At 44.5% G+C, this 24,925-nt stretch overlaps 1 protein-coding gene, 2 long non-coding RNA genes and 1 pseudogene across 6 annotated transcripts; 2 read left to right on the top strand and 2 right to left on the bottom strand.

The window, feature by feature from the left end:
* Positions 1 to 6,729: 6,729 nt before the first annotated feature.
* LOC136524260 (ethylene-response factor C3-like) lies at positions 6,730 to 7,344 on the bottom strand. The gene has a single exon (XM_066517696.1). The coding sequence runs from the start codon at positions 7,342 to 7,344 to the stop codon at positions 6,730 to 6,732; it is 615 nt and encodes a 204-aa protein (XP_066373793.1).
* A 3,413-nt stretch (positions 7,345 to 10,757) lies between these two features.
* Positions 10,758 to 11,730, top strand: LOC136524259 (peroxidase 4-like; annotated as a pseudogene).
* A 1,500-nt stretch (positions 11,731 to 13,230) lies between these two features.
* Positions 13,231 to 15,594, top strand: LOC136523082 (uncharacterized). The gene is made up of 3 exons (XR_010776090.1): positions 13,231 to 13,510; positions 13,601 to 13,885; positions 15,490 to 15,594. It is a non-coding gene; the product is annotated as an uncharacterized lncRNA (long non-coding RNA).
* A 5,922-nt stretch (positions 15,595 to 21,516) lies between these two features.
* Positions 21,517 to 23,750, bottom strand: LOC136523081 (uncharacterized). 4 transcript variants are annotated; one of them, XR_010776089.1, is made up of 6 exons: positions 23,386 to 23,750; positions 23,136 to 23,241; positions 22,426 to 22,499; positions 22,075 to 22,168; positions 21,900 to 21,980; positions 21,517 to 21,810 (listed from the first exon to the last, which is right to left on the bottom strand). It is a non-coding gene; the product is annotated as an uncharacterized lncRNA (long non-coding RNA). The 4 variants fall into 4 exon arrangements; XR_010776088.1 differs by having other exon boundaries at positions 21,517 to 21,980; XR_010776087.1 differs by having other exon boundaries at positions 21,517 to 22,168; positions 23,136 to 23,280.
* Positions 23,751 to 24,925: the final 1,175 nt, after the last annotated feature.

Genomic DNA, 24,925 nt, shown 5'->3' with positions numbered 1-24,925 from the left:
ACGTAGTTTTTGCTTCTGCGAACAACTTGGGTGGCCTCTACTTTATCTGCTGGCAGTTTATTTTCTTTGATATAGTTGATGAAAACTTGGCTCCATGAAGTGTTGATTACCAAGATCTGAACGCCTTTAGCCTGAATTTCATGTGTTGTTTCACCGGGTTGTTTGATAGAGGGAACTGATAGCTCTTCTATGAATACGCCGGGTGGAACCTTTGCTCTGTCTGATCCGAGCTTGGCAAGGACATCTGCTGCAATGTTGGAATCGCGTAGGACGTGTAAAATTTCTAATCCTTGGAAATGTTTTTCAAGTTTCCGTATTTCAGCACAATAAGCACCCATGTTTTCTTTGGCGCAATCCCAATCTTTGTTGACTTGGTTGATGACTACTGCTGAATCGCCGTATACGAGTAATCTTTTTATTCCGAGGGTAATCGCCACTCGTAGCCCGTGGATGAGGGCTTCATATTCTGCTTCATTATTTGTAGCTTGCCATAATATCTGACGGACGTACTTGAGTTGTTTTCCTTCTGGAGAAATGAGGAGAACGCCTGCACCGGCCCCGCCTAGTTTGAGTGATCCGTCAAAGTACATCTTCCAGTGGTCAAGGATTGTATCTGATAAAGGCTGTTGAATCTCTGTCCATTCGGCCATGAAATCGGCGAGGGCTTGAGATTTGATTGCTTTCCGTGGGGTGAAATTGATGTCAAGAGCTCCAATTTCAACTACCCACTTGGATATGCGCCCCGTGGCATCTTTATTGTGTAGGATGTCTCCGAGTGGAAAATCTGTCACCACGGTAATCTTGTGGCTTTCGAAATAGTGGCGAAGCTTCCATGAGGTAATGAGTAGAGCGTAGAGTAGTTTTTGTACATGCGGGTACCGGATTTTGGATTCTGACAGTACTTCGCTGATGTAGTATACGGGACGTTGCACTTTATACACGCGCCCTTGTTCTTCTCTTTCTATGACTATTGCTGTGCTGATTACGGTAGGAGTTGCCACAATATATAGCATCATATCTTCATCTTTCTTTGGAGGTGTCAGGATAGGCGACGAAGTGAGGTATTCTTTAAGTTTTTTGAAAGCTTCGTCGGCCTCTATTGTCCACTCGAACTTGTCTGTCTTCTTTAGTAGTTTAAAGAAAGGTAACCCCTTTTCGCCGAGTCTTGATATGAAGCGGTTGAGGGCCGCCATGCATCCTGTTAGTTTTTGCACATCTTTGACACTTCTAGGTGGGCCCATTTCTGTTATAGCTCGAATTTGCTTGGTGCTGGCTTCGATCCCGCGCTGACTGACCAAAAATCCGAGTAGTTGTCCTGAGGGAACTCCAAATACACATTTATTTGGGTTCAATTTCCATCTCCATTTCTTCAAGTTTTCGAAGGTTTGCTTTAAATCTTCAATTAGAGTGTCTGGGTTCTTTGTTTTCACCACCACATCATCCACGTATGCCTCCACATTTTCACCGATTTGATTCCCAAGGCAAGTCTGGATAGCTCTTTGGTACGTGGCGCCAGCGTTCTTTAGTCCAAACGACATGGTCTTGTAGCAGTAGGCGCCAAACGGGATGATGAAAGATGTCTTGCTCTGGTCTTCTTCTTTTAGTGTGATCTGGTGATATCCTGAATAGCAATCGAGAAAAGATAATAGCGTAGATCCTGCTGTCGAGTCAACTATCTGGTCAATGCGTGGTAGCCCGAACGGATCTTTTGGGCAATGTTTGTTGAGATCTGTGTAATCGACGCACATACGCCACTCGTCCGTGTTTTTCTTCTGCACAAGGACCGGGTTTGCTAGCCAATCTGGATGAAGGATCTCCTTGATGAATCCGGCTGCCATCAGTTTTGTTATTTCCTTTTTAATTGCTGCCTTCTTGTCGGGTGAGAATCATCGTAGCCGTTGCTTTACAGGCTTGGAGCTTTCGTTAACATCAATTCTGTGCTCAGCCAACTCCCTTGGGACTCCTGGCATGTCGGCCGGCTTCCAAGCGAAGATATCTTTGTTGTCCCGAAGAAAGTTGGTGAGCGCGAGTTCCTATTTTGCCGAGAGGTGAGCACTGATGGTTGCTGTCTTGGAGGTATCGCCTGTGCCTAAGTCGATTTGCTTGACGTCGGCTTCTTTTGGTGGTGCGATGATGCTGGGCTTTTTAGTCGGTATTTCTAATTCTTCTTGGCTTGTCTCTGCAGCGATTGCGGCTATTTCTTTTCTTCCATTGTCGGCTTGCGCTTTAGCTGCAATTTGGATTGCCTGAACGTCGCAGTCAAAAGCGCGCTTCAAATCACTTCGAAGAGAAAGGATACCGTTGGGTCCTGGCATCTTAAGCAGTAAGTACGGATAATGTGGTATTGCCATGAATTTGGCCAGTGCTGGACGTCCGAGGATTGCATGATATGACGAATCGAAGTCGGTGACTTCAAATTTGATAAACTCTGTTCGGTAGTTTGAAAGAGTTCCAAAGGTAACAGGTAAAGTAATTTGTCCGAGTGGCATGGCTGCTTTGCTGGGTACTATTCCGTAAAAAGGTGTGCTTGTTGGCGTAATCATCCCGGCGAGTTGTAGTCCCATTTTCCTTAGAGTTTCTAAAAAGATGATGTTGAGTCCAGCTCCTCCATCGATTAGTACTTTGGTGACGGTCATTCCAGCAATAGTTGGATCTAGAACCAGCGGATAATGGCCTGCGTTTCCCACGCTAGTCCATTGGTCTTCTCTGGTAAATTGGATAGGATACTGTGACCAATTGAGGTATCTTGGTGTAGCCGGTTCTACTGTCATGATGGTCCGCAGTGCTAGTTTTTCTTGATGTTTGCTTCTGCAATCCGGAGCCCCTGAGAAAATCACTGCTACCGTTCCCCTGGGTTTTTGGAATCCTTTGTCCTCGTGGTTGTCTTCTTCTCTTTTCTGATTGTCCTCTTTGGTGTTTTCCTTACTATCTTTTCTTGTGTATCGATCATTGAAAGTGTAGCAATTTCCGATGGTGTGCCTCCCACTAGGGTGCAATGGGCAACGTATGTTTTCAATGTCATCATATCTTCTGGGTTTGGGAAACTTCTTTGATTTGTCGGCCATTGCCACAGTATTGTCTGGTCTACGTTTTCTTTCTTGATGTCTGCTATTTCGGTGATTTTGCTTGTCCGAGTTGTCCTGGTTGCTTCTGTCCGGGAACCTCTCTCGTGTTTTTTCTTCTGCAGTAATCATCTTTTCTACTGTACGTCTGAATTCTTCATTGTTTCTCAGATTTTCTTTGCAGAAGTCTTGAAATTGCCACCTAGCCATGATTCCGTGAGAGAAAGCTTCAATTACTTCTCGTTCGGTTATGTCATGCACTTGAGCTCGTAGTTCGCCGAATCGTCGATAGTAATTTCTAAGACTTTCACCTCCCTTTTGCTTGAGTCCTTTTAGTTCTGCATGAGTGATTGGGTGTGTAATGATTCCTGCGAAATTCTCACAAAAAGCTCTTTGCAAATCCTCCCAATTTCTGATAGATCCTGGGTTTAGTTTGTCGAACCATTGGAGGGGCATGGCCTCCAGTGCCATGGGAAAGAAAAGGGTTTTGATATCATCGTCTCCTCCGGCTAGTTCAATTGATTGTGAATATATTCTGAGCCATTGCCTTGGTTCAGTTTTGCCATCATACTTGGAGTGGTTAGACGGTTTGAATTTGTGAGGTAATCGTACCAATGCAAGCCTGTTCGCGAAATAGGGGAACCTGTCGTGTGCCTTGGTTTCTTTGAATTCAGATTCAGCACCTTCTTCTGGCCAACTGTTGTTCTGATGGGAACAATCTTGCGAGGTTGTCTGGGTAGGTACCCTGCTCCTAGTCTTCCTTAGTTGTTCAAATCGGTGGCCTTGATTATGTTCCTTCTTACTTCCTCCGTCATGGCTTCCACCCGGCCCAAGTCTTTCGAAAGCAGATTTCCTTTGATTTTGATCTTCTTGCCGGTGGGTTGCTGATCTGGCGGGTAGTCTTGATCGAGCTTTCTCTTCATGCGTTCTCGGGATCGTCGATCGGAGCAAGTCCTAGAGCTGTTCATACTTCTCACCAGGATGTGAAGTTGCTCCGAGTTCTTCTAATGCTTCTCGAATCTTATCGTAAGGCGTATTTGCCGTGCGTCTTCCTTCAACTTCTCGTTGCGATTTTCTTTTGTCGTACTCAGCCAATTCTGACTCGTATCTGATCCAAGCTTCCCTGCGCTGCCTAGCACGGTGTTGGCGTCCTTGCTTCAACTTGTTTTTTCTTTCTCTAGCTTGTTTCTGACTATCGGTTTCTCCATCGTAGCCCTGGGCAAAGGGTGATATGTTGGATTCTGATTCATCTGATGATCTGACATCAGGTGCTTCCGGGGGATTTAATGGTGACCGCGGACGTCGAACCATGAGCACTTCTCGTGCGTGAGTCGTTCTGTTATTGGCATTAGTTTTCATGCTGTCGGAGTCGCTGATAACTTTAGTAGATGCCTCGGTGTCGTAGATCGAGTCTCCTTCTTGGTAAGGTAGAATAGCTGTTGTTGTTGTGCCGACTAGTTGGGTTCCGCTACCCTCAGGAACGGAACCCGGCCAGTGGATGATACAGTCCTGCGATGTTATCGTTAGCACGAGACCCTCCTGAGCTCCTGTCAGTGGTATCCCGAATCTAGGATTGAAAGATCTTTCGAACTGTCCCTGATAGGATTTTGCCATGTTGTCGAGCCCAAATGGAAAAGAACTCGACTTCTTGAGAGAACTCTGGGGGTAATCCGAGTTGTTTTGGGTTGTGCTCTGGAATCTTGCCAAAAAAGAACTCGGTTTCTTGAAAGCACTCGGATAAAACTTCGCCTTGGAGCTTGAATTCGAATCGGATACGAGTGGTCGTGAAATCTGATTTGAATCAGATACTATGAGCTGCGCGAATCTTCTGGTGAGCTGATCCGTTGCAGTTGTTGAAATAGGAACCTCTTTAAGATGATCTGGATCTTCGAGGAGATGGCTTTGAAGCTTGCCGTTGTTGTCTGCCTCGCAGATCCATGAGCCGAAGATGAAAGTTGATCCCGTCGGGAAGATTATGTTGTCGAGGTCCATTGAGCTCTCGGATGCAAAGTCGCCGAAATCCCCTACCTGGCGCGCCAGCTATCGATGTTTCACCACCGATCGCCTGCCACGGGGGTACCCGGGGCAGTATGTTCGGGCTTCGGTGTATGCTGAACTCGATGGTTAACGCAAGAGACAGCCGATTTATCCTGGTTCAGGCCCTCGATCGTAGATCGAGTAATAACCTTACGTCCAGTCGGCCTTAGGCCTTTGCGTTGGATTGATTATGATATGCCCTGTTCTTTTTTCCTGACAGGAGCCCTGCCCTCCTTTATATAGTCAGGAGGCCAGAGTCCTAGTTGGTTTACAATGAGATTTCCTAGTAGGATTACTTAATAGTTCTACTACTAAGATTTACATGGGAAGAATCCTAGTTGAACTAGATCTTCTCTCTCCCTTGCGGGGTATCCTGTGGGTCCCGTATCGACATGCTCTTAATAAATATCAAAAGTCATACAAATGTGTGGCACACAAGTTGTACAAATGCACTATAGTTAAAGTAAAATGTTTCAAAGTTTCATTAATATGATGCCATGTATGATGTATTTTTTCCCTAAACTATCAAAAGTCCTACCAAATCTTTCTTTTACAAGGATTGACCTGCCCAATGCAAGGCTGTAGTGTCCATGGTTTACATTCTATCATTCTTTGGGGTCTTTTCTAAGGATCGTTTCCAAGGGATGTGTTAGTGATTATGTATATAGACTAGAAAAAAAAGGATTTTTATAATACAATGCCAAATTAAAATGTATCTTTCTGTCTTTGTAGTATATCACTAGACCTGAGCAAAACTGGCTTGATTATTTGAGCTCGTTGGGCTTGGCCTGGCCTGCTATCCTTATTGGATAGCGTCTAGGTAGCCTAGAAAAAAATTTCTCGACGTGAGCCTGACCCGATATAGTATTATTTTTATATTTGTCTCTAAAACCTCACGGCAGCCCGCCTAGGCCCAATCCCAGCCCAAAATGTGAGGCCCGAACCTACCCATAGGTGGGCCTGGGCACAAATTTTAAGCCCGAAAATAGTAAGCCTTTTTGCAGACCTGGCTTGATTTTTGCTCATCAGGTCTATATATGAAGTAGCGTGTACATATAGACCTTCATATATTCGCAAACTTTATACGGGGCAAACAAATGGGAGTCATTTCCTCCGAGCTTCCACACTTAAAAACATTTGCGGTGTGAAACTTTTGACAATCCTTATCTGGTGGTATGCACAACTTTCAAGAATTTAGAATCCAGATAAGAAACATTTAGCAATCCATAATTGATGTCATTTTAAGTTTTCTATAATGTGTCCTTTCTTGATTTTCTCTGTACACCTTGAATTCTTATTAGGCACATGTTCCTCTACACTCTCCTTAATCTATGGCCCTGTTTGGCATGGCTCCAGCTCTGGGTAGAGTTGCTCCACTCCAAAACTTTAGGTGGAGCCAGCTCCACTCCAGAACTCCAAAACTAAAATATGGTGTTTGGCTAGATGGGTGCTCTCAGCTAAAAAAAAAACCGATTGCAGTGTGAATTGCCATTGTTGTCCCCCAATTCAGGCCCCACTTGTCATCCTCTCTACCCTCATCTTCTTCTTCAGAGTCTCCTGTGTTTAGCTTAGATGAAATCGTGATGCACCATTGCTGCTGCAACGTGTACTTTGCTCATAGCTTGATTCATTACGTACGGCACCAAGATGACGACGACGACTCCTCGGTGGCAGTGGCGCCCAGCAGCGCCTCCAGGTAGTCTGCTCCGAGGTCTTCCAGCTCCATCACCTCGCTCCTTGTCGCCGCCTTCGCCTTCCGGCTCCGGCTCGCTGGACGCCGCATCCGCATGGAATGCCGCCGCTTGAGCGCCACCACGGGCGAGCCAGAGGCAGAACCAGAGCCGGCGCACACATCCATGCCCATTCCTTCCAGGGACTGGCGGACCCGCTCCACGGGGAAGTTGAGCACGGCGGCGGCGCCACGCATGGCGAACGCCGCCTGGTCGTACGCCAGCGCCGCCGCCTCCGCGCTGTCGAAGGTGCCCAGCCACACGCGCACGCCGTTGCGCGTCGAGTCCCGGATCTCCGCCGCAAACTTGCCCCACGGACGCTTGCGCACCCTGCGGTAGGGCCGCCTGCCAGGCCCCATGGCTCCCGTGCCATTATTCGCCTCTGCTTCTTCCTGCGTCGACGTTGCCAGGGCCAGGCCGGTCTCCTCCTGCAACTGCCACTGCCCGGCGATCATGTCCAGCAGCGCCACCTCGTCGGTGTCGTTGCTGTCGTTGCTGCGGCAGGAGGAAGTCATAACGCGTGGGTTCGCGAGAAAAGAAAACGAATCGTTTTTTTATGTAACGAGTGGCATTGGTGGGTAATTACCCACCAACTCCACGAGGAGGTTCAAGAAAGGGGTTTTGGAGCAGCAAAAGAGGTGCTCCAAAACTCCACCCCCATTTGCACTACAGCTCCATGGAGTTGACAGCTCCATGGAGTTTTGAAGTTGGTGTGTTTGGCTGGATTTTTTGCTAGAGTTGATGGAGTTGTGGAGTGGAGCCATGCCAAACAGGCCCTATATAACCTATATAGATGGAACCCACTCACAGTCATTGACTCTGATTTCTCTACAACCACGTTAAACCACGTGATCACTTTTAATTTTTGCCATTGGATCACGAGTTTCCAAACATATCTATCCGTCCATGTGTAATGCTTGATATCCAGCCGGTGGTGAGTCATGTGAAGCACGAACCGTCATGTCCCTTCCCCTCTCTCCAGTCATTCCACCCAATTATTTATGAAGCACTGCAACAACAAGGAAATGATGATCACCTCCCCTTGCCCAATCGCAAAACCTTGATAGACATCAGTGATTCATCTCTCTCTCTCTCTCTTAACAAATCAACTTATGGTGTATTATCGACTTGTCTATGCATAAGCCATCTGCTGCCGGTACACATGGGATTTCCTACTTCTCTCTTTTAAGTCAATAAGGTTAGTCAATGATATCAAACACCGTTAGCTATTTAAATTTTTTAAGACACGACTGATTATTCAGATTTTATTACATGCATATGTCGTTTAGAATACCCCCTCCAGATTGCTTCAAAAGAAAAAAAAAAAGATACACCCCCAATTGATCTGGTGTTTCTCAATTAGCTGTTCTTATTAATGTTTTTTATTGGTTCAAACAATGAACATGAATTAGCTGCCATCGCAAAGGCAGAAGGTCCATATCTCCCCATCAGTTAAGTTTGTCATTGTCTAACTTATGTTCTTATATTTTTCTCATCATGCAGTTGGATCCTTCCCGGAACCATTTCTACAGGTTCTTTTTTTTCTGAAGAAACAATATATCTTTTCTTTACCATTATGATCGGCTATCTTCACGTTGATGTAGTTTATGCAGCTCAAGATTTCAAAGATTTGCGTTTGTGCTATCTATAGAGAACAAAATAATAACAATTTTCTTATATAGTTAAAATAATTAAAACATATCTTATTTTAAGTTAGTAATATATTTATTGGAGATCACACCAATAGAGCTAGGGAGACTAGAAGAGTCAGACTAGGAGAGCAAGAGTGTGGGAAGTTTGAGAGTCAACTCCCCAAGCCAATTTCTCTAAAATATTGTTTAGAAATTCCTGCTTAAGCGATATTTGTCCATTTTGTTTCTGGGAGTATCGGTTTCTATTGTGTAGTTTCCAAGTTGTCGTTAACCCCATGACGAGCTTCCTTCATTTGAAAAATAATGCACCATATCATGCTCCCAGCAAACTCCAAATTCTCTACGTGCTCTCCATAATCCTTCATCTAAAATATTTTGCTTCTTTCAATGATAAAGTTTTTTAAAATCCCACATCAACACGCGGAAAACTCTCCTAGTTATTTATACTCCTGGTCCTCTATCTGCACTTCCCCTATTGCCCACCACCACGGTCTTCTATTTAGTGTGGCCGTTTGTTAGCGACATACTAATAATCGACCGAGATGATCACAAACAAGGTGTTGGCAGCAGTTGTAATCTGGGGCAACACGATTTGAATGTCGAAAACCCTCACGCTTCCACCACCTGCATAAGTGGTCTTTCCAGCTCCCCCATAGTTTATATTAAGTTAAGTACATATGATGGTTGAATCCCGGAATTATTGGCATCACATGATCCAACCTAAGATGGAATGCCACCCAATGGACATACATATCATCAATCATCTCATCAGGCATCGCCTCGGTGATTGATTGCTACAAAGATGATACATGAGCAAACACGAGTCAGTTGCTCCTATCATCACCATCACGTAATGCATGGAACTAAACAAATAGTTTGTTAAGCTAGTTCATTGGCACCCACTGTCTCTCCATACGGATATGTGACAGCCTTATTATAAGCTTTTCGAGGTGATGGGCATCTTTGAAATCTGGCTTAACAGAAACAAATGCTGCTGTTGCATATATAGGAACATTTTAGGTTAAAATTAATCATCGCTTGGCCAGCTGATCGAATTATCGCCGCTTGATCATTTAGCATTACATATGCTACAATCAGAACTGGGTCTTCATTCATTACAGCTATGCGATTTGCTGTCAAACAGCTTCAAAAGCTTTCCAAGATTATTGATAAGCAAACACAAACTATGTTGGACAATTTGGATAACAAGAAATGAAGTGGTTTTTGACAAATGTAGACCGGATTTTTTTTTGCAGGTACTCTTCAGAGGAACCCATTGGCTGCGGCAATGGGTAAGATTGCAGCGGCGTGATGATCTACGGGACCAGCTGACATCTGCTGGGCGGCTTTTGGAGACATCAGCCTTGCATTTCTTTAGTTCCAATGGGTGGTTCTCAAATAGATTTATCGGTCTTTCTTAGTCAAGACTTTACTTCACGTTTTGTGTTTCCAAAGTCTGGCTGTAAGCTTGTGAACTGTGTAAGTTATGTGCTCACCGTTGGGTCGAACCTTGTAATAATTGGCCTGATTCTACCTCATGGTAGATGAAGCCGGATATAAACTATCCTTTATCTAAAAAAAAACACAAACATATCAAAATCATGAATCGGCACCTATCGTTGAGTTTCGAAAGAGGGAAAGGAACACACAACTATATCTCGATTCTCGATAGATGGGGGGTAATGAGTGTTCCTGAGTTCTCAATGACAATTTGCAAATTACAAGCATGTGTATGGAGAGTATGTATACTGTATACACACAAAAAAGTCACATAGTTCTTACACATGCTTGTTAATTCCATCACACCCACGGATGATGACGATGAGCGTCCTCGCCTTATCCTTAATTCTCTATTTATTTCACTGCCTTATCCTTAATTCTCTATTTATTTCACTGCAAAAGCTATGGAGCGAATCAAAGATGCTAACAAACATCACATATAACAAATTCTCTCTCCATTCTGTTTAAGACCTTATTAAACTACTGTTGCTTTCCGTTAAGGAGTACTCATCGGACAAGAAATCGGTGCTGACCCCAGTTGGTTCAGTCGTTACATATTTGTGGAATTTTTATTTCATTAGTTTAAGTGGGTGATATTAGCGAGACGCACGCGCTTCCAACTATTCAGACATTCCGTGACGAAACTTCCTCTCATGCGTCTCGCAATATAAATTGCAGACCGTCCAATGCAGCTCGTCATCACATCTATCGAGCAATTGTGACTGCCCTGTCTTCTTCTCTATAGAGCTTAGCTACATACTACAAACATATCAGACATGGCCATCTTCTCCAGGGCGACAGCCTTCCTTGCCCTTGCCATCGTCCTCGCCGTTCTTGGCTGCGCCGCGCCTCAGCAGCTCTCGCCCAACTTCTACTCCAACACGTGCCCGCAGCTGTCCGCCATTGTGCGGTCGGGGATGGCGGCCGCCGTGGGGAAGGAGAAGCGGATGGGCGCCTCCATCCTCCGCATGTTCTTCCACGACTGCTTCGTCCATGTAGGCCGCAGTGACAAGCATGGCACCTGACATTGTCGTGACCACCATCATATCCTGCACTACAATGTGCCACTGAATCAGTCAATCAATGTGTTTTAATCTATTTGTTGCCATGCCACATACCAGGGGTGCGACGGCTCGATCCTCCTGGACGACACGCCGTCCTTCACCGTGGAGAAGAACGCCGGCCCCAACTTCAAGTCCGTCCGTGGGTACGAGGTGATCGACGCCATCAAGGCGCAGGTGGAGGCGTCCTGCAAGGCCACCGTCTCCTGCGCTGACATCGTCACGGACGGTCGTGCTCGCCGCGCGTGATGGAGTCAACCTGATCCGTACAGTGTGCCTGTGCCACACCCCCTTCATTCGTGCCAGTATGTGCCGCTGTCTGACTCGGATAAATATTGGTGCATTGCTTGCATGCATGCAGCTAGGAGGGCCAACGTGGCGCGAGCCGCTCGGCCTCAAGGACTCGGGGACAGCGAGCCAGAGCGCGGCCAACTCCAACCTCCCGGGCCGCGGGTCCAGCCTCTCCACACTCATCACCCTGGCAACAAGAACCTCTCACCACGCGACATGACAGAGCTGTCGGGCGCGCACACCATCGACCATCAGTCGCACGCAGTGCCAGTTCTTCTGCAGCCGCATCTACGGCAAGCACAACATCAACGCCAAGCGATGCAGCGCTGCCAGCGACAGTGTCTCCTTGCCCCCCTTCAACGTGCAGACCCTGGCACTATGTCAGATTTTCACATAGTGACGCAGCTGAACAGTCATTAGTGACATGGAAAAAAATGCTTCAGTTATATTGCGTCTCTGATGTGGATACATCAGTGACCCTTCAACAGCGCCGCGTTCAGTCAAGAAGCGTCACTAATGACCCTTCAGCAGCGACACGTTCAGCTAAACGCGTCACTGATGACTTTTTAGTAGCGACGTGTCTAGCCAAACCACATCACTGAAGTGGACCTCAGTAGCGACATGTCTTGGCTAAACGTGTCATTAATGACAATTTACAAAAACAAAACAAAAAGAAAAACCTCTACCGTGGTCCTTTATGCATTACACATGTTTCATCCATTTCAAGAATCAAATTCTTTAAAAACTTCAGATACAACTTAATCTACAAAGCATCTGCTCAAGGAGTTGCTCAAGTTGTTCTTTTTACTGAATCTTGTCCAAAGCCTCAAATCTATGTTAGATGATCAATTATTGTCTGTTTCCACCCTCACACAATTCTGTCATCACTTTGGTCGTGTCAAAGCAATCACATGTTATCTACCCATGTTAATCTCAATTCCAAACAAGCCAATGCCGACTCCTCCTTCATCTCTATTGTCTTTCTTTTCAAGCCATCACCTGTAAATGTTTGGAAAATCGTCATAGTAAATCCTAGCCAACCAAAATATCACCTTTCTCCCTTCTGGACCGTATTGCAAGGCTCAGTCTCATACCAAAATTATGTTGAGTTTCACTCACAATTCTTTACCATGATCCTATATGGAACTAAAACATAATCCAAATTCCGCTATTTCTCCTTTTACCATCGATCCGATTCAATGTCAATTAGTGAGCATCCCAATTCTTCATCTTGCTAATGGCTTCCATCCCTCTCTCTCTTTACCATCGTCAATAACAATCCAAATTGTATCTTTTTCGCCAATGGTCTTAATTAGTCCTTCCTCTTCCTCTTGCTTTGTGGCAAGTCTAACTCAGCCCAACACCCCTCTCTCCTTCTCCCACCCCTTGGCCGAACCGATCTCTCTTTCTCTTGGGAAAACATGCACCACCTCCCCTTTGATCATGCGTGGAATCAGCACCATAACTCCCTTTTAGTTTTCCTCTTTTGAATTTTGCAATTAAAAGATGAGCAGCAACAGCATATCTCCTCCCTAAGGCGCATCCTCTCCTCCTCTCATGCAAAAACAGCAGCATCTAATGCATACTCTCTTAATTCTCCAGCCTCACCTCCTTTGCATGCTTCTCTTCATTCTCTCCTTAATTCTCTCCTAACAGCACACTTTTACTCCATTGGTTGCTCTTCATCTCTTGCATGCACAAAACATTTCCTCCTCTCACGCACAACTAGATGGACACCTTCTCCTATCCACTCTTCCTCTCTTCCCTTGGTCGCCCTCACTCCTTTTCCTGCTGCCGCACAATCCTCTTCCCCCTCATGCAAATAATGACAACACTTAATCCCTTGGTCCCTTAATTCCCTACCCCACCTCCTTTACATGCCTCCCTAATTGCAAGAGTGAAAGTTGATGAAACAGCCATCCCTCCTCTCTCTCTCATGCACAAACAGAAGGCTCCCTCTCCCTTCTGTTCCTGTACACAAACACCAGAGAAGGAGCATCTCCATCTCCTCCCCTTCCTCCTCCATCTCCCATGGTCGACCCCTCCATATTCCATACCTCCATCTGTTGTTCCTTCACCAAAATGGAGATCCCTCAATGCAGCGATTCTGTTTTGCCACTGCAGTCATCGTCCCGGGGCTCGAGCACGCCTCTGGAGAACACCACCGTGCTTTCATAGTATGATGAGGACACGCCCCTTCCTCTACCCTCTCTGATCCTATGGTCAATGCCCCTCTCATCAACCCTTTTATCTCTCACATACCGCAGATTGCCTCTAGGAGCGAATGATCGATGCCCGGGTTGAAGAACGTATCCTGCGGGCGACGAATGTTGCAGGCACGTCAACGTCATCGCCTGACTTCACTGCTACTCATCGACACTCCCTGCTGCCTTGCCGTGTCGTTGTGTTGCACGTCTACGTGGTCTCTGTATCAACTCACTACAACATATCCCTGAGGCAGCCACCATAGCACCATCGACCGTCGGTTGCCTCACAGCCCGCTGTTGACGTCAGCCGATGTTGATCTCATCCTCACCTGTTGAGACCCCAACGTGAGACCCTCTCCTATTTCCCCATCTTGTATACATGTTCCTTACTGTAAATCATGAACCGTCATTAAGTTTGATCGAGTTTTGACGAGGTTTACTAGCGATCTGCTCTGCTGTCCCCGCGTCTAGCATGCTGCTGCCGATGGAAATAGCGTTCCCCATTGATCCTTGATTTATTTGATGAATCCTTTGGCTATACCTGCACATGCCTCTGTAAAATTCTGTGGCTATAGAGTCCAACCCGAAAAAGTTATCATCTTTTTTGTGCTCGCTGTCCCTGCTGCCCCGCAGCCACGCTGCAGCCAGTTGGCATGAGCGTTCCCAATGATTGGCCACTCTAGTGGTCAAGCCCTTCGACCACAATGTTTACCACAAACTTACACATGTCTCTGAAAGTTGGATTGGTCATATGAACCATGACACTGAAGTTATAAACATCACCGTTGTCGATGCTCCTGCCATGCCAGCAGCCACACAATCCAGTCTTGCAATTGCGTTCCCCGCTTGTCAGAGTACGTCATGGGCCTATTCGGCCTGGGCTGGCGGTATAGCCCGTTAGTATTAGGGTTAATTAGAGATAAGGATCGCTTGCTTAGGAGTCAAGTAAGCCTTGTTTGGGAGTTAAGTAAACCTCTCAATATAAAGAGAGGAGATGTATCAATCTAATCAAGCAAGAATTAAGAAGAAAAACCCTTCTCTCTTGCTCGGCTGTGGACAAGGCCCTCGGTCGGCATTCCGATGGCCGCCGCTCCCTCAACTCGCCCCCTTCAACCCTAGCAGCCACATAACATCAGCCCTTCAACTGTAACGTGGCTCATATACTTGCACATGTCTCTGCAAGTTGGCTTTGTCATAGGTGCCACAATGGCCGAGATATAGATGCCATAGTAACTGCTACTGCTGCTGTCCAGTAGTCTGGAATGCAGCCCATTTTTTTCAATCACGTTTCCTGGTCAACCAATACTCAAAATGACTTGCCCTTTTGCCAACATATACTTCATATAGTCCATCGTAACCTTACAAATTGGATCACTGATTGGTGCATCTATGACCGTGTCACCAGTGATCATAACCCCTGTTGTTCGCCAACGTGCACATACAGGATGCACCGGCATTTCACCACATTTCTCATTAAATCATTGTCCAAATCGTTGAGCCCTCTGATGTGACTGTGTGTATGGTAGTTGCACACAATCCCACCAAATATCATGTGCATAAGTTCAGCAGATATCTTTCCTTTTGATGGTCACAACCGCCGCTACCTGGTGCACAGTTCACTACAATTGTGTCCCTCGTTAATCTAGCATTCACCTTAGTGCAACCAGTTGTCAAAATATGTCCCATGTGTCCTCTACACAAATCCATAGTCATCTATAATTCATCTATGGACCCATGTGCTTTGTAAATCCTTCAAGTTAGCACTTATCGATCACGTTTATTCCATTCCTCTCATTTATCGAACCTTCTAGCTTCTACCTTCGATCTTTCATGCCCTTTAAATCATAGCTTTGTTTAGTTGTTTTTGCGCTCAATGATCGTAGTTACAATCCATACGTGTTTAAAACCTTTATGTCATGTATTTGTAACGATTGGTGTACTGTTTCTAGGTTTGTTTAAGATGCTTGTATTGGTTGCCGCTGACGTTAGAAGTGGAGCTACATGAGGAGCATATCTTTGAGAAGCGGAACCATCAACAAGTGTTTGGAAGGCAAGTGTAACAAAGGCTTCTTTATACCTATGAACAATATTTAATTCATACATATGCATGTGTCTAATTTGAAATGCCTATAAGGACTTCACCTAGATGATTTTTGTACCACATATCCTTGTTTTCTATGGGTTGGTATGCATGTTGGATAGTTGCTGCCGCGCGGGGGTAAATTTACAATCAACATGCATACCAACCCATAGGAAACAAGGATATTTCCTATGGGTTGGTACCACATATCCTTGTCTCCTATGGCTCGGGGGTAAATTTGTACAAATTCTATGGAATTCTTTGAACGGATATATCAGTCGTGCTCACGGACACGAGCGGCTTGGATCCTTCTTGATTAGTGGTTACTTTGGTTACCTGGATGGTTTGGGAATGATCAAATACTGACTAATATTACTTCCACTTGGGTTGGTTTATCACTAAAGTAGTGACTCAGGTTTAATAAAAATATGACCAACTAAAATGTTAACCACAGTAAACAGTGTCAAGCCTTTGAGCCTTCATAAACCCCTTTGTATACTTGTTGAGTATGGTGCGCTCGCACTTGCTTTACAATCAACAAAATCCTGGATGGATACCAGATGGTGGATTCAAGCAATGAGTCATCCGAGATGTGTCCAAGAGTACTAGGCGAGTGCTCCCCCAGTCAACCGTCCCTATGGAGTATATATGGAGACCCAAAGGGAACATTAAGAAAGTTTCCGTTATGCTTTGTCATAGATGTAAGTCTTGTTGTAAATATGTTTCGATATGTAATAAAGCATTGTCTTTGATAATCTCCATATTTGTCGCTATATGTGTCATGTGGACATCCTAGGCACACATATAGTTAGCACTTGGTATTCTACGGAAAACTGGGTGCGACACATCCCCCTCGAAAATCACTGCCGCTAGGATGCTATTCTTGGCTTGATAAGCTCTCAATATTTTCCTAGTAACCTTGTCATCTCCCCAATCTTGAGATCCAAGAGACCTTATCTTATGACAAGCACCATGAGCCGATCAAACATCATTCGAGTGGTTTCTCCATGTAGATAGACAAACCTCTCAATCTCTCCATTAATAGCTTAATCTTGCTAGTTCTAACTTTCTTGTCTCCTTTATTTATAGCACACTTTGAGTGTATCCTAAATCTTCTTTGCAATCTCAAGATGATAGAATCACGGATGCTGCTTGAGCAATGTGGTAAAGGTCTTGTGTTTCTTCCAACATCTCTCTTCTTGGCTCAGGAATGGTAATACCAACATCCACAATATCCAAAAGACGAGGGTGCATCTTCATTTGATACGCCTAATCGGTATAGCGAATCTCATCGAAACGACATACTTTACCGACATTGAGCAAGTTGAAGTGCACATTGGGAAATCTAGAAATATTGTTGTAATCATAAGAGTATGTGTGAAACCATGTTTTGGTGGAGTTGTTGTCACCGTCTTTGTTGTTGGAGGAGCAGCCTCCAATTGAGGTCTCTTGGCCTGCACCCATGAGCTTGCTCATCTTCTTTTAGAACTCATTGTCTTGTTCCTCTCTCTTATTCTTGTAGTCCTCCTCCATCTTCTTGATTCCTTCTTCAACCATCTTTTGTGCTAAAGCCTCGGCCATGGCCTTGACCTCATCCGGCACCTTTGCTCCATCACCACCATTCGACATTATTCTTTCCTCACGTGGTTAAGCATTAATCACGAGGATTAGGCACTGATACTGTAGGGTCGAGATGGCGACTAGAGGGGGGGGGTGAATAGTCATTTCTAAAACTTAATCGCGTCGGCTAACCGAAACAAGTGCGGAATTAAAACTATTGGTCTAGCCAAGACTACACCCCTCTATCTATGTTCTCTAGCACCTTGCAAAGATCCTAATTAAGCAACAAAGGTGCTGGGCTAACGAGAGCTCACCTAACCAATTCTAGGAGTAAGGTCACATAAACCTATGCCACTAGTATTTCAAGCAATGAGGGAGCTCCTACACATACTAGTAAGAAAAAGCACAAAGCCAACTAAGCTCACTAGCAATGCTCAATAATAAGGCAACCAATGCCAAATTAGAGAGCGCAAATACTTAGCTACACAAACTAAGCAAAGTGACTAACAAGGTTACACAAACCAAATTAGCCACGCAAGGGAGCTACTTCTATGCTACACAAGCAAGAAGGTAACTAGTGAGCTACACAAGCTAACTAATTACAAGAGCAACTACACAAGTACAATATATATAAAAGTAATCACAAGCTTGTGTAAGGGGATTGCAAACCAACGGGAAGAACAAGGTTGACACGGTGATTTTCTCCCGAGGTTCACGTGCTTGCCAACACGCTACGTCCCCGTTGTGTCAACCGCTCACTTGGTGGTTCAGCGGCTAATTGGCATCACCCGCTAAGCCCGCACGTCGAGCACCACAAGAACATACCCTAAAAGTGAGGGTAGCTCAATGACACACTCAACTAGAGTTGCTCTTTGTGGCTCCCGCGGGGCGAGCACAATGCCCCTCACAAAACTCTTCTCCAGAGCACCGCACAAGCTTCTTGCGGGCTTCAATGGAGACCACCACCAAGCCGTCTAGGAGGTGGCAACCTCCAAGAGTAACAAGCACCACTGGCTTGCAACTCGATCACCTAGTGCCATTCGATGCAATCTCACAATGCAATGCACTAGAATCACACTCACTCGCAATCGATTCACACTCTTGCAAGCACAAGTGAGTTAGAGGGCATCCAAGCACTCCTACACAAGCCACATAGGCGTGAGGGTGCTCTCCAACCAGCCCAAGGCTGACCACACACTCCTTTTATAGCACCAAGGGCTAAAATAGTCGTTACCCCTTCACTGGGCAAAGCGCGTACTGACCGGACGCGCAGGTCATAACGACAGGACGCTGAAACCCAGCGTCCGGTCACTTACAGAGAGGTTCCAGCGACGTTTTTCAGCGACCGGACGCGTCCGATCATCACTGACCGGACTCTCCCAGTGTCCGGTTGCTTCTGGACATGCTAAAAACACTGACCGGACGCTGTGACCAGACTCGCAGGTGCTGACCGGACGCTGGACCCCAGCGTCTGGTCGTTTTTCATGCCAGCGTCCGGTCACAGACCTTTCAGCGCTAAAACGGCTATAACTCTTAGCTCTGAACTCCGATTTCGATGATCTTAGACATTTTGGAAAGCTTACTCAGAGGGCTACACATCCCATATGAATACTTGATCCAAATCACAATGGATCAAAATAGTATTCCAATTCAAGGACCATCCTATAGTTTGGAGTACACCAAAAAACATTTTTCTCTTCTATAAGTTGATTCACGACAACTCTAACTTCTTCTCCTTTGCAAATGTGCCAACACCACCATGTGTATGTGTGTTAGCTTTTCACAAACATTTTCCAAAGGATTAGCCACTCAACTTGCCACGCCACTGGATCCTAGCGATGATGCAAAGTTAGATCACTTGAGTGACACTAGATGACCGATATGCAAACAAGTTTGCCCCTCTTGATAGTACGGCCATCTATCCTAAACCCAGTCATCAACTTCTCTACACACCTATGACCGGTGAAATGAAATGCCCTAGGTTATACCTTTGCCTTGCGCATTTCATTCCATCTCCTCCAATGTCGATGCAACACATGCACAACCATGATCAACAGTGATATGATCCACTTCATATCATCACGTGATCATATTGGTTCATCAATCTTGACTTCACTTGCTTTTCACCGTTGCCTTCGTCCATTGGCGCCAAGTCTTGCTCAAGCTTCACCACCATGTGGTCCATTGCTCTAAAGCCTCCGACTTGCCCTTCACGCTTGCAACCGGTCCATCAAGCCAAGTCTTGTCTTGATCTTCTCCACCTTGATCACATGACTCAACCTTGATCACATGACTCAATGTCATGTCTCATGTGCAATAAGCTCCTTCATCATCACATGTGTGAGCTTTGCAACATCTCCAAACCATTTTCACCTTCACGGCATATGTTGCTCACACACATGTACTTGTGGACTAATCGCCTGTGTATCTCACATAAACACAATTAGTCCACCTAGGGTTGTCACTCAATTACCAAAACCACACAAGGACCTTTCAGATACCACTTGAAAGGATCGAAATGCTTAGAGGGGGTGAATAGGCATAATCTAAAATTCACAAACTATTGTCACGGATTGAATCACGAGTATTAGAATTTCTAGTCCCAAACGGTATTTATGGACTAAATCGAGTTCACCACACATGTAAAGTAGTAGTACTAAGTGATTTCATGCATTTTGCTTGTTCCACCACCTACACACAATATATATCATGTCACCACAACAAATAATACAAACACAAGTCGGCACACAAAGACATAAGATTTATCCTGAGGTTCGGCCACACCACAAAGTTGTTCCTACGTCCTCGTTGTTGAGGCAATCACAAAGGTCCTTAGAGTCTCATTCGACTCCCGCTTTTCCCAAGCGACCACAAAGATCAAGCCAGGATTTCTACTAGAACAAATAGATATTACAAACTTTCCGGGAGCCCTTTACAAGCACAAATCAAGGGCATCATCGGGCAACACCTAGTCAACTAGGGTTCCAAGAACCCAAGAGTAATAGAACGAAAACCAAATCTCACTCACAAAGATGGGGATCTAAGAAAGAGTGAGAGAGAGTGTGTGGAAATGTGAGAGAGATCAAGAACATTGTTGCAAGGTTGGTGAACTAGTGAATGAGCAAGAGAGAGAAAGAGGGAGGGCGCTGGGTGATCCAAATCCCCATAGCCAGCCTCCAAACCATTGGCATGGGGGGAAGCACCCCACACCAGAAATCCTAGCCTAGAGGCCTAGATTTCTAGGGTGGGGCGCATGAGGAGCCTAGGCGCGCGGTCAAAACCCTAGCAGGTTCAAGCGCCCGAAATTTACAGTGAGGACCAATGGAAATTCTGGTTCAGCCACTAGATATGACAAAATGCTCCCGGACAAATAAAAAACTCAGATGTAGAGGTCGGTAATTCAAGGGCCAGGCTCAACAAAACTCAAGTGCGCAGAAGTTCCGAGCTAGCCTAGAATTTTTGGCTAAAATGAGAACAAACAAGCTGAGGCAAGGTTTAGGCAAAGGGTATTTTTGTGGGGTGTCAATATTTGAATATATATGATCCATTGAGCACAAATGTCGAACCCACTTAATAGTTCGGCATCCTATACTCAAGTGAAGTTCAAATATATTTGAAATAAGAATGAACTTCTCTCAAATTGAAGCATGATCGATGCCACATCTTGTCTCATGTTTCATTTGCACTTTTCACATTGATATATAACTGAAAATGTCATGAAACATCATTAGCTCTTTATCTACACTATCATCTATTAACCAAAACCCACAAATAGGATTGATGCACTTACAATCTCTCCCTTTTTGGTGATTGATCACAACACATATAAAGCTCACAAAGCATATAAATCAATAAATTTTGAAACCATGGATATGACAAGCTCCCCACTACAAGAAAAAGGGGTATTAACGACAGGATATGTGGTCGTTAAAAGTCCAAATGTGGTCGTTAGAAGTGATTAACCACCACAAAAGTGTGGCCGTATATGGTCGTTAAAAGCTTGGTCATTAATACAATTAACAACCACATGATATTTTCCGTCGTTAACTTTTTAACGACTGAACAATATGTGGTCGTTGATACTAGACTTGTAACAACCACATTTCTAACAACAACGACCACATTTTCCATCGTTATTTTTTATTACACCATCTATCATGAGGCACTAACGACCATGTTTTAGTAATAATGACCACATTTTTTTGTAATTAATAATATTTTTGACCAGTTACACATTGATAATGTTTTCACATTGGCTACTTATCTATATCACCAGCCACCACTTGATACAATATACAATGAAATATTTTTCATAAATGGAAAAATACAACTAATAAACTTGCAACAGCAAACAATTATTATTTATCCATTTTGTCAATACATAACGATGTATTTTTGTGAGAAATAGAAAAAAAACAGCTAACCATGAAACTAACCGTGCCTAACCTAAGAACCATTCCTATTACAAAGAATTAGCAACAATAAGCTATGTTTGATGGTGAACACCGTACCACCCGTACTACTATATAACTAAAATACTGATCTTCATCTGGAGGCGCTCTGCAACATTGTCCTCCGATAGCTTGGTCTTGTCAATAAGCAGAAGCCTGTAGTTACTTCAATATGAAAACTATACATGACCCAAACAAAATAATATCCGGTTAATACTTAAATGAACTGATGTCAAATTGCAAGATCTTAAGGAATGGAATTTGTTACCTTGTATATATATACCCATATCCATTATTAAAAGAATATAACAAGATGGGTAATAAGTGTTTTCCAATAAACTGAGCACAGCTGCTCTTCGAAACAAAGCACATTGGTAAAATTAGACTGTGCACAAACTTAAGGAAATACTCATCTGAAGCATGAATAAAATTTGGAAACTAACCTTTACTTCATGGTAAAAGAAAAAATACTAGTTGAAGCAACATTATATAGGCTGATATATCTATGATACCTATCCGCTTCGATGAAGTTAATGCCTGAAACATGAGAACACAAAGGTTCAGACAAGGAATTTGGCATGGAAGCTGAAACATGATGCATTATCTAAATACGGATTAGAAGCAACAATTATCAAGAATAATTTGAAACATGATAACACAGAGGTTCAGGCAAGGAATTGTGCAAGGAAAACTGAAACATGATGCATTATCTGAATACGGATTAGAAGCAATAATCTAAAGCATTGGAAGCTTATTGTACTATTAACTGAATTCTGCAGAAGCAATCCACAAACCTTACATTGCTTCCAGACTATAAGAACAGCAGACTAGCAGAGGCACTTGGCAAATTTTCCAAGATAGATGCAATCTACAAACAAAATTCCCTTTGTTAAAGATGCAATAATAAGACATCCTAAACATTGAATCTCATAGACGACAAAGATAACCCACTACTCGAAAGAAATAGTCAGGGGTCTTCAACTTGATCCGAGCCAATGTGTTTAATTATATAGAGAGAGAAGTATAGAGATAATGAACCGAGAGCCCAAACAGTAATGACAGTAAACGAATGATAGTAAAATTATGGCAAAGTCATGTCCATGTAAAAATCAGTATGACAGTACAGGCTTGTTGTGCAGTAGCTTCAATGGAAATGCACTAACTCTGAAATATAAGACTAAATATATATCCTAAGAATATAGTCATCATAATAATATGAAGGTACTGATGTAGCAAACTTATTGCTACTGCTAATACAGGAGGGTATCAAGTGTCTTAATTATGTCTTGGTAAAAGATGTAATCGGTGACTTACTATAAGTTTGGAAAACCATACAATACATCTATGAAGGAAAGTGTAGAATTACAATCGGAGGTACAAATTTGAAAGAAAGGAAACCATATAATCTGATCTAGTGTTCTAGTTGAGACCTAAACCTATCCTTATTAATAACTTCTGAAAAACACAACAATCAAATGTCAAAACCTAACATTGGCGAACATACCTGCATAACTGAAATAGGCAGTGGCAACCCGGTCCTACTGCTGCACGGGATGGAAGATGAAGGCATGGATCGACCCTAGGGCTTAGGCCCAGTAGTGCTCTGCTCCCTGATGCAATGGTGGATGCAAGGACATCATGGACTGAAACTGCCAAGGGACAGTGCCATACATACTGAGGGATTGAAGAAGGCAGGCTTCTCGAGATGCAGATGAGGATCGAGGAAAATTCCATTGAGGAAGATGATGGCTTACGGTTGGGGCTGGTGAAGATGTGTTCATTTGGGCACCCACGGGCAGTCATTATCCACCTATCGGACGACTGTCGCCGGCCTGGTCGCCGAAGCGCAGAGAGCAGATGGTCAATCTCGTCGTCGGCAGTGCACGGAGGGCGACCCGCAGAGGGCCCTGGTCCCGGCCACATCGCAAGCTGCGCACGCATCAACATGGCCACCGTCACCGGGATCCTCCCCTGCATATGGTGTGTACGGATGGGAGAGGGGCGCCCTCGGAAGTGAAGGATTGTGGCGGCGACGAGATGCGCGCGTGGGGTAGCAATCTAGCGGATGCGGCGGTTGTTCGCGAGGGTGGGGTGCAGCGTGAAAGAAGATGGGTGCGGAAAGTAGGTGCCGATCCGACATAGCGACCACAGTCACTACCGGAGACCTGTGCAGTTACGGAGTGCCCCGACAATTACCGAGTGTCAAAAGTCGGGGCACTCGGAAAACAGTACTTACGAGTGCCAACACTCGGAAAATATAAACACTTGGTAGTCGACCGCTTTACCGAGTCAGCACACTCGGTAACTTCAGACACTCGGTAACTTCAGACACTAGTGAGACCTGGATCACGACCGTGCATGTTTTTGGTCGTCGGACACTCAGGGCAACAGTGAAACGCACGGCAGATGGTATCCGATGATGCTAAAGTCTGGTTGTTAATACTGTACGAAGATTTGTTGTAGTGCCCCCTAAATATGTGCATATATATTTTGGATCAACAATTTGGTATGAAAAGCTACATATGCACAATTTTAGTGAAAGTGTAACGTATCAACAATTTGGCATGAACAAATCATATATATACATGATTTCGTGGGTGTGCAAAGTGTAACATATAATATCTGTGATGCATATGACATGAATATCATCCAATATATGGACAAATAGAGACATATACCATCACAAAATAATACCAACTAAGCACACTAACGTAAATATGTCCTTACAAATAGATAAAGTTCCATCTACCAATCACACATAGTCCACCACATAAGTCTTACAAGCCCAAATATAAATAGAAGTCCGAGATAACGATCATTACACAAGACCAAGTCCATACATAAATGAGACATATATAAATGAGGCGATCACATTTGTTCTCCCCCTTTGGTGTCAAGCACCAAAAAGAAAGATGGCGTCAAACAAAGTGCCTCACTCGTCGTAGTCGTCGTCGCCCTCCTCCTGGATCTCACTATGCACATGTCTGCCTGAAGTCGACGGGACGGCGTGTCGGAGGGCTTGTAGGATGGAGAGGGCGGGGGCGGCAGAGGACTAGAACTACAAAAATTAAGATGCAATTATATATGGTTCTGATATATAAAAATAATAAACTAACACGGTTAATTCATACCTGTAGGTGGCTGTGCGGAAAGTCGCCAAGCACGCAGCGGCGGACTCGGCAGACCATTGGGCATCCTCCAACATGGAGTGTGCCGCCTCGGTCCTCTCCTGCTCTAACTCTGACAGGTTCAGCTCACCTTCGGCTGTGTAGTAGTCTGGGGAGCTGTCTGCAG

Source organism: Miscanthus floridulus, chromosome 18, assembly GCF_019320115.1.
Source record: "Miscanthus floridulus cultivar M001 chromosome 18, ASM1932011v1, whole genome shotgun sequence".
Taxonomy (NCBI): Eukaryota; Viridiplantae; Streptophyta; class Magnoliopsida; order Poales; family Poaceae; genus Miscanthus; species Miscanthus floridulus.
This window is presented reverse-complemented; position numbering and strand designations above follow the sequence as displayed.